The sequence below is a fragment of the Elephas maximus genome, chromosome 3 (genome assembly GCF_024166365.1).
Source record: "Elephas maximus indicus isolate mEleMax1 chromosome 3, mEleMax1 primary haplotype, whole genome shotgun sequence".
Classification (NCBI taxonomy): Eukaryota; Metazoa; Chordata; class Mammalia; order Proboscidea; family Elephantidae; genus Elephas; species Elephas maximus.
In genome coordinates this window covers 59,133,872-59,146,802 of record NC_064821.1, presented here as the reverse complement: position 1 = coordinate 59,146,802, position 12,931 = coordinate 59,133,872, and the positions used below count along the sequence as shown (strand labels likewise).

Here is a 12,931-nt window from a genome sequence, read left to right as displayed (position 1 = left end):
TTCTCTTTGTGAAGTGTCTGCTCTTACTGATTTGTAGAAGTTATGTATATAATGTGGGTCTGAATGAACGAATGTATTACAATGTTGCTTTTGTAATCAGATGCATCAATCAGTTTGTTCATCCTTGCATCAATATCATACTGTTCTGATAACTCTACTACTAAAAAAAGAAAATCAAACCCACTGCCATGAAGTTGACTGCAATTCACAGCAACCCTATAAGGCAGAGGAGAACTGCACCATAGGGTTTCCAAGCAGAATGCTTAACCACTGTGCTCCCAGGGCTCCACTATACGACTAGTATATTTTATAGACACACACTAATTACTATAGGAAACCCTGGTGGTGTAGTGGTTAAGGGCTACAGCTGCTAACCAAAAGTTCGGCGGTTCAAATCCACCTGGCATTCCTTATAAATTCTATGGGGGCAGTTCTACTCTGTCCTACAGTGTCGCAATGAGTCAGAGCCGACTCGCTGGGAACAGGTTTGGTTTTGGGTTCAATGACTATAGGTCTTGATATCTAGGAGTGTAAGTCCTTCAGCTTTGTTCTGGTCTTTCAGTCATTCCTTTTAACAGTTGTCTAGTATTTCATTTTACATATGCACCATAATTTTGTCACCTACTGATGGGTATTTAGGTTGTTTCCAGTTTGATGGGCTTTTTTTGTTTTGTTTTTTGCTATTGTAACACAACAACGAACATCTCTGAACACACATCATTTCCCATTTGTGCATATATTTGTAGGTTAAATTGTACATTTAAAGCTCCAAGACAGAATTTTTCTTTTATCTAGGCAGTTGTACATAAAACAGCTAGGGATTTAATATGCAATTATTTCTTTAAAGCACCTAATAGCGCATTAAAGTAACAGTTCTTTAAGATCAAACAAAAATGGACTTATTGTTAGTTTCTAAATCACCACTATCTCATCCGAATTATATAAGAAACAACAATGAAAGTAAACACTTAGCTTGTGCCAGGCTCTATGTTAAGTCCTCTATATATATTAACTCATTTAATCTTCATAAATCTCATATGAGATATTTACTATTACTATGGTTATTTTAGAGTGAGGATACTGATGCACAGAGATTAAGTAACTTGCCAAGATCAACTAACAAACTGTAGAGCCAAGTAGGCTGATCCCAGGCCCTGGAGCTCTTCACTTGCCACTCGATAATCCCAATAAGAGAACTCAAGGATCAACACTGCACCCAAACCCTAATTTCACAATTTCAGCTCTTTACATGTAGAATTTATATATTCTTCTTTTTCTCAATTGGCGCAATTTAAATTTGAAAGTCTTATAAGTAATAAAATTATTCACATAAAATAAGCATTAAGATATAGTGGAAAGAATATGACTTGTGGACATGAATTTAATAATCCCAGCTCGGTAATTTACTTGCTGTGTGACCTGGGATAAGCAACCTAACTTCTTTGAGTGCTATTTTTATTGCTGGAAAAACAGAGATAATATAAACTTCCTCACTAGGTTTTTGGGGAATAAAAAAGGGAAATATATTAGTGTACCAAACACACTGGCACATAACAGAAATTCAATTAGTGTTAGCTTCCTCTTCTCCCCTCTCGGCCTTTAAATAAACAGGATCCAATCTAGCATTGCCTAACATTTCACTAATGGGTCAAGCGCCATAGTAAAAATATTACCACACCAAACGATTTTTATAAGTAAATATTTGTATTTTTACTTGGATTCAATACTGAAATGCACTTGCCAAAGAAAGCATTTCAGCATATTTACTAATAAACTGTTTCAAGCCACATTTTAGGAAAGCATAAAACCACAGCCAGAACAAAAATTTAAATATGTTTTCAAGTTCCATATAGTGCCTACTTACATTACTCTGTAAAGCTAACAGAAAATTCTCCTCTAGCAAGATCACAATGTTCCATTATTCATACTGCTGTCGCAAATGGAAAAAGTACTTTTGCTCCCAAACATTGTTTTGAAATTCATACAACAAACAAAATATGGCTACTAATTCAACAATTAACATATACTAATTTGAAACCCAAACCAATAAACAACCAAAAACCTTTGAAGTATTTTAGTTTACCCTCATTGATATCACTCTATGAAATGAGGAGGCATCAGTTTGCAAACAGACTACCAAAAGGCAGTTTTTGGTGAGCCACCAATACTTTGCAGTAACCCATATTTATCAGATGAACTGATACTTAAAGAGAAACATTAATTTGCTTTCTTTTTCCATGACTTTATCCTATGGCTTCTTTCTGTACATTCAGTATAATATTTAACATTAAAATGAGTTTCAACAATCCAGTTCAACAATCAACTGGATCCCTGGCTGGTACAAACGGTTAAGCGTTAACTACTAGCTTAAAGGCTGGTGGTTTGAACCCACCCAGACAGGCCTGGCTACAGTCACCATGAGTCAGAATCAACTCGATGGACGGCAACAAACAACAACAACAATCGATTTAATTATACTTAATTTGATTATTGGATTAATACACAAAAGCTGCTGGTTAATTCTATGGCATATCAGCTGCTAAGCTGTTTACTGTCCTCCTTCCTAAAGAAGGAAGGAACAAGGCCAAGTCCTTTCTTTTCATGAAGATGAACACATGGCAAAGCAGTAACTTTCATCTCTGTTAACTGAGCTGCATACAACCACTGTTCTATCTCAAGACATACTAGAGATTAATACATTGCAAAGTGTTACTTGGGCTCCCCCCTCCCTCTTATTTCTGTCACTGGCAACACCACTACCCATTTACTTAGGCTTGGCATCAGCTCACCAGCCACACTTCAAGTTCTATAAATCCTACCTCTGTACTATCACTATCACATCTGTCTCCTGTCCACTCCCCCTGCCCTCACCTTGGTTCGGGCTTCCTCTCATCTGATAGTCTCATCTCCGGTATGAATTTAAGTAACAAACCCATATCCCTGCCTTCATTCTAAAAAAAAAAAAAAAATTCATTCTAGCCCTCTCCAATTCATTCTCCTCATGCTATGCCAGTGATCTTTCTGAAACCAGAAATCCAATCATGTTACTCTTTTGCTTAAAATTCAATAGTTTTTCCTCAAAACACTAAACAGAGTTACCATATGACCTAATAATTCCACTCCAAGGTACACAGTCAAATGAAAACATGTCCACTTGCTCATAGCAGCATTATTCATTAGCGCTAAAAAGTGGAAACAACCTAAATGCCCATCAACTGATGAATGGGTAAACAAAATGTGGTATATTCATACAATAGGCTATTATTCAGTAACAAAAAAGAATGAAGTACTGGTCCATGCTACGACATGGACGAACCTTGAAAACATTATGCTAAGTGAAAGAAGCCAGTCACAAAAGACCATATATTGTATAATTCCATCTATGTGAAATGTACAGAATAGGTAAATCCACAGAGACAGAAAACAGATCAGTGGTTGCTTGGTGCTGGGATGGGGAAGGAATGGGAATGACTGTTAGTATGTACAGAATTTCTTCTGTACCTTTCTTTTTGTGGATGTCATAAATGTTCTAAAATTAGAGTGTGATGACAGTTATCCAGCTCTGTGGATACAGGAGAAACCACGGCACTGCGTACTTTAAATAGGTGAATTTATGGAACATGAAATATATTTCAATAAAGCGTCCTATAGGGTCACTATGAGTCGGAATCGACTCGACGGCACTGGTTCTTTTTTTTTTAAAGTAGTAAAAAAGGGGAGGAAAAAACCGCACACCACGTCTATACTGCTTTCTGGAAGTTAACAGAATCTATTCCTATCCCCAAGTTCACCTAATAACATGACAGAATAAAGTATCTACAGCCATATTTAAAAAAAAGAAAACAAGCAATGGCTTCACCACTGTCTTTTAGGATAAAATCCAAACTTACCAGCATGTAGTAAAAAAAAAAAAAAAAAGACCTTCATTAACTTTCCCACCCCTTCTACCTTTCCTGCCTCACCTTTTACCCCTGACCCACATAAGCCCTTTGACCCCCAGAGGACAAAACCTCCAGCACTAACAACACACAGTGGCTACAAGCATGAGCTCTGGAAACCAGACAGGATGGGGTTTGCAGCTGTGATCGTGACTTTAAAGGGGCAACTCAACTACTGAGAGCTTCCATCTCCTCACTGAAAAAAAATGGGGGGAAATTGGTCACAAGGCTATGAGGATTAAATGAGATAATGTATGTAAAATATAACATGCTTAGCGTAGTGCCTGGCAGGTGGTAAGTGCTCAGTATATGATAGTCATTATCATCATGCCCTGAAGAAGCCAAATTCTCCCTCCCCTCTGGGACACTGTCTAGACAGTTTCCTGGCCTGGAATGCAGCTCTCCACTCAGTCCACCTATTAAACATCTACATAGTGCCCAAGAGAGAGCTACAATGTCACCTCCTCCCTTTCCCTTTCCTCTAGGAGGTAAGCCCCTCCAGGGTAGGGCTAATATCTGTTTACCTGTGCCTCCCCAGGCTTACCACAATGCTGGTTTTTTGTTTTTGTTTTGAGAAGTACATATTAATGATTACTATTATGTATATAGGGTCACTGTGAGTTAGAATCAACTCTATGGCAACGGGTTTGGGTTTTTTTGTTTGTTCATTATGTATATAGACTAGAATACTGATTGTTGGGCTTCCATACCACACTCGATAGCCAAGAGCAGAGCAAATGTGTTCATTATTTTAACTCACGATTTCTACCCTTCATTTAGATGCCTGCAGCCAATACGTACCAAGTACAGGCAAAGTCCTAGCTGCTCTACCGAGATGATCTCATCTTATCCTTACTTACAACAACCCTTTGAGGCAGCTGCTATTATTTTATGGATGAGAAAACTGAGGCACAGAGAGATGCTTATTGGTACTTTTATTTCCAATGGAAAAAAAAAAATCAGTGAAAAGAAAAAGCATGTGTATGCTACCACAGTAGTCCACTGAACTGAACAATTCTAGGAGCTGTTTTAAAACACCCATTGTTTGCATTTTTCTTGCTACTAAGACAACTGCAAGGGCAGCCTTTTTCAGGAGAGAATCACAGCCTTGCGCAACCCTCCTTCTCAGGATATCTTCCTCCCCTCTTTAACAATAAGCTAGAATTCCTGGCCAACTCATGGATTTGTAAAACTAGATATTCCTCTCCCTGGTCTCACAATGCAAGAGAAATAGGACCACCACAATTTTAAAGCTGTCCAAGTCACATTAGGGACCTCCATTCGAATCCAGGAAGTACTGGAATCGGATTTTCCTCAAAGCATCCACCAGCCAATCTGTACACTGAGGCCCTGGTCACTGTTAAAGACAACATCACCTCGGTTATGAGGCCACACAGCCTGGCAGTGCAGGCTTCAGCATTCAGGAGTGAGTTGTAACAGCTCTCTGAGAGCAATGACAGTGCTTGCACGACTCACGCTAGCAAACCCATTAAAAACCAAACCCACTGCCATCGAGTCGATTCTGACTCATAGCGACCCTATAGCAGAGCTTAGAAATTCTCAAACCAGAGGGAAGCAGCCCTGGGAAGTCTCCTCTCCTAGGATCTTATTTTCCCTGGGAAACAGATACAACCTCCCATCCAGTCCAGAATGACAAGCACAAGGTGAGGGCATCAGCTTGGTGGAGACCATAACTATTAAGGCCCCTAAGCTGGCAAGAGCCTACGTGCCTTCTATTCTCATTAATACAAACGTGTCACTTACTCAGGCTCATGAGTGCGTACAAATTACTCAGTACATACAAGAAAAACAAACAGCACAGTCCTTGGAATGAGAAAGAAAACCACAGCATCCAATAAATCTGATAAAACTTAAAAATAAATCCATAAAATTAGCAAAAACCATTAATGACGCACTCACATAAAACTAACGGGAACATGCCATTCATAAACTGTAATATTCTTCACTCCTTTTTAATTTCCTGCAATAGGCTTTGGCACTACCACTTAAACCAACATCACCCTCTACTTGTTTAAATACAAAAGTGTTCTCTCATTTATATTTCTTGGTTGACCACTTCCAAACATTCCCAATACTACTTCATTATTAAGATCTACTGACAGTAATTTACATCTCCAGATGAAATAAAAAGTTGGTAAAAATCCCTAAGAGTACAAGAACACAAGATGAAACATGTGAACCAGCAGAAATTGACATAAAATATATTTACCTTGGGCTTTTTAATTTAAATGCTAATTCATTCAGTTAATAAACACACTGAATAGCAAATATGGGCAGAGAACTGGGTGTACAAAATTCTAAGCAATATATGTTGTTATTTTAACAAATCATTGTTGTGTCTCTGGTTCTCATTCAAGTGAAGTTACATTCAAGTGAAGAGGGACAATCAAGTAAAGAAACAAACTGCAAATTTCAGACGGTGATAGGTTTCTTACGGAAAATGATTAATTGATAAAGGGAATAATTAAGACACCTTGGAATTCCTTAAGTGCTAACAGTTATTTTAAAAAAAAGATACTTTAATCCCAAACCTTATGGATGAACTAAGCAATATACATGGATGGCACTAGCAGAAATAAGGATAGAGGCCAAAGAGAAGAGGGAAAAAATGTGAGGGGGAGAAAGGAAAAGGAGCAAGGGCTGAAAACAGAAGGGAGGGTGAGAGAACAATGGCCCGTTGTGCCAATAACTCGGTAGCTCATCCCCAATGTAACAGAGAGGTATGTACTTTTTTGATCCATAGGCTCACTTCATCAGGTCAAACCATATCAGAAACCACCTATCATACCACAATTCTATTTGACACGAAATAAATAGATATTTTCAAACCAGAATTAATGAGAGAAATAGAACCTTACTCAAGCCTAGGGATAAGAAGATCCTTGAAAAGTTTTTTTTTTTTTTTTAAGAACCACTGCCTAAAATACACTCCTGAGAGAACTATTTAACTCAGCTGTACAAGATCTGGAGCCTGGTGGTGCCGTGGTTAAGAGTTACAGCTGCTAACCAAAAGACTGGCAGTTTGAATCCACCAGCTGCTCTTTGGGAGCCCCATGGGACAGTTCTACTCTGTCCTATAGGATCGCTAAGTCGGAACGTACTTGGAGCAACCGGAGTTTTCTTTTTTTTTGAGCGGGGGTACATGATCTATGCTAAACATGAGCAATTAGGAGAGTCTTTTTTTAGCAAACCAGTGGGAAAATGAAAACAATTTAGGAGCCAAACCAAATGAGAGGACTCACTAACGGAACTGTCCGTTCACCATGGTTTCCCTTCCATCTCTGCCAAACCCAACAGTATGAAACTGTCAATATGCAGTTAAAAATCTATATCGGCCCTTTCTTCCCTGCCTACATCTTCTACCAAACCTCTTATCTACCAATGGCAGGTTGCCACTCCTAAGTGTTCACCTTCATTTTAGGAAGTACCAGGAAAGCAAGCAGCCAAAGAGATTTAAAGAGTTCCATAACTCACACCCTACAGGAATCACTCACTATAAAAGTGTATTCAAACTCATGGTTTCAAACACCACTCAGATTAAAGCCTCCCCAAACTACATTTTCATGCCTCATCTCTCTTACCCCCCGTCTCCAAGTCCGTTACTGCTAAAGGGACAACCCCCACATACCACCTAAAAAGACAGAGAGAGTAGCTGCTGAGGCTGCTTCTGTACAACCAAATACCTCATGGGGTTTGGCTCTTTGGTTTGGAGGTTCAGGGTCATGGTTTCATGGGACATCACAGTTACTTGACCTAATAACACGCTGACCGCTTCTATTCTATCTCATTGTTCTTTGTGTAGCGCGTTGGAGTCTTAAAAGCTTGAAAACTGTCATCCAAGGCACAAGTGGTTTCTATTTGCCTAGAACAACAGAGGAAGGAGGAATCAGAAATAGGAGAAGGATATGGAATGTGTTACTAATTGCCTCCATGAACAACTACCTCCTCTGCCATGAGATCAGAAGAACTAGATGGTGCCTGGTTACCATTACTGAAAATTTTGATCAAAGATTCTATATAAGAATCCTGATCAAAAGGGGGAAAATGAGAAACAGAATTTCAAAATCCCACGGACTCCAGACTTTCTGGAGCCATGTAGGCTGGATGAACTCACAAATCTATTGCCCTGAAATAATCTTTAAACCTTAAACCAAAAATATCCCCTAAAGTCTTCTTAAAACCAAAGAATAGTTTAGCTGAACTAGTAAAGAATGTCTGCCTTAAGCATTATGCTCTTTTAAGATCTATCTGTATGGGATCAAAGTGACAAGAGCAACTGGAAAGATTAGATAGGGACCTTAGGGGACAGAGAGTTTATGTTAATGGAGGAAGAACAACTCAGAAAAGGGGGATGAGAATGGTCACACAACTCAAAGAATGTAATCGATGTCATGGAATTGTACATGCAGAAACTGTGTTAAAGGTAAACGTTCTGCTATGTACATTCTCAACAACAATAAAATGAATCACATTAAAAAAAAAAAAGAAAACCAAACACCTGAAATCTCCCTCTCAACTAAATTCAATGCTTAAGTAGAAAAGCAACAAAAATCATGACTTCCTTTTTTCCTCACTATAGTTTCACACTTTCCTGCCACCCACATAATCAGCTACTAAGTCTTATATGTTATTTAGTGTAAATAAGGTTCACATGCACCTCTTCTATTTTACTTCCAAATTTTGATCAATGACATTACCACTTACCCAGCTTCTAACCTTGGAGTCATCTTCATAAGAAATGAAGATGATCCAAAGTTAATCAGCTGAAGATAAAGAAATCAGCATTTATTGAGTTCCAATTATGTACCTGGCACTGTGCGGCCTAGAAGGTGGGTTTTACTATCCCTGCTTTATAAATGGGGAAAAAGTTTTAAGTTTCTCAAATACACCTAATCCTTTTCCAGTCTAACAGTTCAGACCTTCATCACTTCACATTCACAGTATTGCTAGCCTCCTCTACTTCAAATCTGTTCTGAAATAATATATTGCCAGATCAATCTTAGAAAATATTCCATTTATATCACATCAATTCCCTATTGAGGACAGTGAAAGCCTCATGCTTCTCTATTTGTCCAAGGAATGATCCATAATTCAATAAATATTTTTTGCCTAAAACCTTCCATGCATGATTCCCCACCAGTCTAGGCTGTTTAGTAGTGAGCCCTGGAAGTCAAAAGTAATAGACTTTATTAAAACAGAGGTGGTGAACATGCAGAATGCATCTGAAAAGCCAAAGACATCTCTAAGTCTTCAAAAGTGGACTCCCTCTAAGACATCTCACAATTCGGACTCCACCCAACCCCACTCTCTTTTCTTAGGGAGTTACCCGTTGCTATTGTGGCCCTCAAGTAGATTAACACCAACAGCAACCCTATAGGACAGAGTAGAACTGCCTCAGAGGGTTTCCAACGCTATAATCTTTACAGAAGCAGACTGCCACATCTTTCTCCTGAGGAGCAGTTGTGCATTTGAACCTGAAATAAGAATGCCTGGGTTCTAAATCCAAGTCCTCCAATTCTGGCTTTTAACCTCTCCCTGGAGAACCGCATCATGTTTGGTAAAGCAGGGGGTCAGTGAAAAAGAGGAAGACCCTGAATGAGATGGACTGACATAGTGGCTGCAACAGTGGGCTTCAGCATAAGAATGATTGTGAGGATGGCACAGGACTGGGCACTGTTTTGTTCTGCTGTACATAGGGTGGCTATGAGTCAAAACTGACTCCATGGCACCTAACATCAACCTCTCCCTATGCTTCAGTTTCCTCTGTAAAAGTTCAAGTTGGCCTCTGCTCAAGTTCATCCACACTCTTTGACTATCCAAATCCAGCCCATTCTCCAAAGGTCAGCTGAAATCTCATTTCCCTTGCAAACCCTTATTGGATGACCTCGGTCCATCCCTCCACTTATTTGATTTACTAAAGCTCTACAGCAGAGTCTGAATTTTAACTTCTAACTGTAATCATACATTATCTTGCCTTATTTAATTATTTCACATTTGTTATGTCCCACCCCCAGTAACTCCCTGCTCATGGATGACAGTCATACTACTCATTGCCTCAAGTGGTCATCAGTGGCACAACTATATTAATATCAACAACTACCACTGCTTACTGAATATATAATATGGACCAGGCACTGTGCTAAGTAATCTATTTTTCTTCCCATTAATTCTCTTTAATCCTTTTAGACATCTTTACCCTATTTAATAGGTAAGGAAGAGACCTTACCCAAAGCTACAAAACTAGTGAAGATGGGAATGAGGGCTGCAGGTGGGTGATTCAAACTCAGCTCTGTCCACTGTCAAAGCCCAGACTTAACTACTACAACATACTGTTTATTACTTTGGTCATTTCACATCCAGGTGTTAAATTTTCTCTCTTATGTGTAAGCTGTTGGAAACCCTGGTGGCATAGTGGTTAAGTGCTATGGCTGCTAACAAAAAGGTCGGCAGTTCGAATCCACCAAGCACTCCTTCGAAACTCTATGTGGCAGTTCTACCCTGTCCTATAGGGTCACTATGAGTCGGAATCGACTCGACGACAACGTGTTTGGTTTTTTTGGTTATATGTAAGCTGTTAACAATAACCAAAATTGGCATCTCTTTGGTCACTTCCAGAATAAGCCATTCATAAAAGTGATCCATACTCAAGCCTCACGTACTCATTAATCCTCAGAGCAACTCTATGAGATAGGAATATTACTGCCAAATTACAAATGAGGAAATGAGGAAACAGGCACAGAGAGGTTAAATAGCCTTCCCAAAGGCACACAGTTACTAAGTAGTGAATTTGGGGGTGAAGTGGTAACTATGATACCTTACTTCATTCATTGATTCAGTCCATAATTTTTATCATGCACTGTTCTAGGGGCTGGGGCTACAGCACTGAACAAACCAGGAGACATTCCTGCTGTCATGAAGCTTCCAATCTTATTTCTTTCCTAGTATTTTCATTCGAGGCACAATCCTAAACCTTCTTAAATACCCTAAGATTCCATACAAAATTTTATCTATCTTCTGAGTTCATTTCCCAACTTTGACCATTTTGACATTGATTGGCAGTGCGAGTCTGAGCAAATTCCTTCCCCTAACTCTCATTGTATGACCTGTAAAAAGGTTATTTATGAGATAATATATTAAGTTGTACACTTAGCACTGTACACCCTAAATAAATGAGTTTGCCTCTCCTCCTCCCATATAGATCAAAAACCAAAGCTGTTCCGGTTGAGTCGATTCCGACTCATAGCGACCATATAGGACAGAGTAGAATTGCCCCATAGAGTTTCCAAGGAGCGCCTGGAGGATCTGAACTGCTGACATTCCAGTTAGCAGCTGTAGTTCTTAACCACTACACCACCAGGGTTTCTTCCTCCCATACAGTGACTTCATAATTTGTGTCCCTCACGGAGCACATGTTAGAAAGACTACTCGGAGTTACATTAAGGACTGAAAAGAGACCAGCCTTTTACTTTCTGGGACAATTTTCATTCCAGATCACCATCATTAAGTCTCTAAGTTTAGGCCCCAGACTGTACGGATTCAGATACATCAGGTTACAACTCGGAAATGACAGCAACTCACTTTAGGGGCTGGCAGTGTCTATGAAATATTCCCGATGACCTTCTTTAGAAGGCGCTTTTGTCTCAGGGAGTAACGTGGCCTCCCGACTAGGCTCCATGCCCCGGGCCGGGGGATGTGACAACGGGTAGGAGAATTTCGAGCCTTGACACAAGGTTATGCCCTGCAGACCGTTCTCCATTCGAAGCGCCCTGCAACTCTCCCGCCACCTGCCAACCCGACGACCACCTACCTGCTAGGGGCTGCAACTCCACCCCTCCCACCCCGAGCGTCTGCCCAGGGTCCTGGGACCTGTGACCCCGCCGGCCAGGTGACCTCCCGCCCGGGCTTGGGAAGCTCGCCCTGGCCTGGGGGGCTGGCACAGGCCGATCCGAAGGCCTCGGCCCGCGGGCTCTGGTGGCCTGACCTCCCGTGGGTCTTCTCCTCCAGCCCCTGGTCAGCAGCGCTTTGAGCAGCAGAGCCCGGGCCGGGCCTAACAGTGGCAAAGCGCCTCACCTATCTTCACGACTGCATCCGCCAAGCACCGGTCCCACTTCCTGCCGAGCTCTGACTCCGACATGTTCCCCACCAGCAGCTCCAGCTCTCCTTACGGCCGGCCCCCGCGCTCCCACTCCAGGAAAGTCTCGCGAGAGCCGGCCTCTGTGCCTAGGTCCGGAAAGCCGGCGCCGGCGTGCCAAATATCGCGAGATGACCTAGCTCGTGCCGTCGCTTCCGGCTCTTCAAGCGGGTCATGGAGGTGACAGGTTAACCCGAGGCCCGAGGTGACCCTGACCTTGGAGGCGCCCTAAGTAAGGTTAGCGAGGCTGACAGATTTCCTACACGGCATCCAGAGCCCTGTCGGGAAGACTCTTCCTCCGCGTTATCTCCTGACGTTGGCCCTGAAAATCTCACCGGGCAAGGAAGGCACAGCGCTTGATTTATTCATTCATTTACTTACTTGCCTTCACTTTTTCCGCTCAGTCGCTCGCTTACTCTGTCGTTCACTCGTTTGTTACAGTGGAACTCTCGCCCGCGCCACTAAAGGTCACCTTTGCCAAATCCTGTGGACGCTTCTTTGACATCTGTACAGCATTCTACACGATTGTTCCCTCTGATCCTCCTTGCCTCCTCCTCTGTTCGCCTCCTATGACACCACTCCCCGAATTCTCTTCCCTCTCTGACTCTTCTCTTTTGGCCTCCTTCCAGGGGTGTTTTTTTCTCTGCCATTTTCTTAAAGAGTGATGGTTCGCAGGGTTCCATCAGTCCTCTTTTCACTCGCTCCCTTGAGTAATTGGAGCCACTGACAACTTACATCGCTAGATCTGAGCCTACCTCAACTTCCTATTCATGTATTCAGCCTCCTTGCTGGTGACTTTGATCTTTGTCTTCCTTCCCCATTTTTATGCTCCATCCTACCA

At 41.2% G+C, this 12,931-nt stretch overlaps 1 protein-coding gene across 1 annotated transcript in view; it reads right to left on the bottom strand.

The window, feature by feature from the left end:
• Nucleotides 1-12,170, bottom strand: part of MICOS10 (mitochondrial contact site and cristae organizing system subunit 10) — a 37,779-nt gene extending 25,609 nt beyond the window's left edge. The window contains exon 1 of the mRNA XM_049878118.1: nt 12,030-12,170. Within this exon, the coding sequence (XP_049734075.1) occupies nt 12,030-12,093 (64 nt within the window). The 5' untranslated portion in view covers nt 12,094-12,170. The remainder of the gene's footprint in view (nt 1-12,029) is intronic.
• Nucleotides 12,171-12,931: the final 761 nt, after the last annotated feature.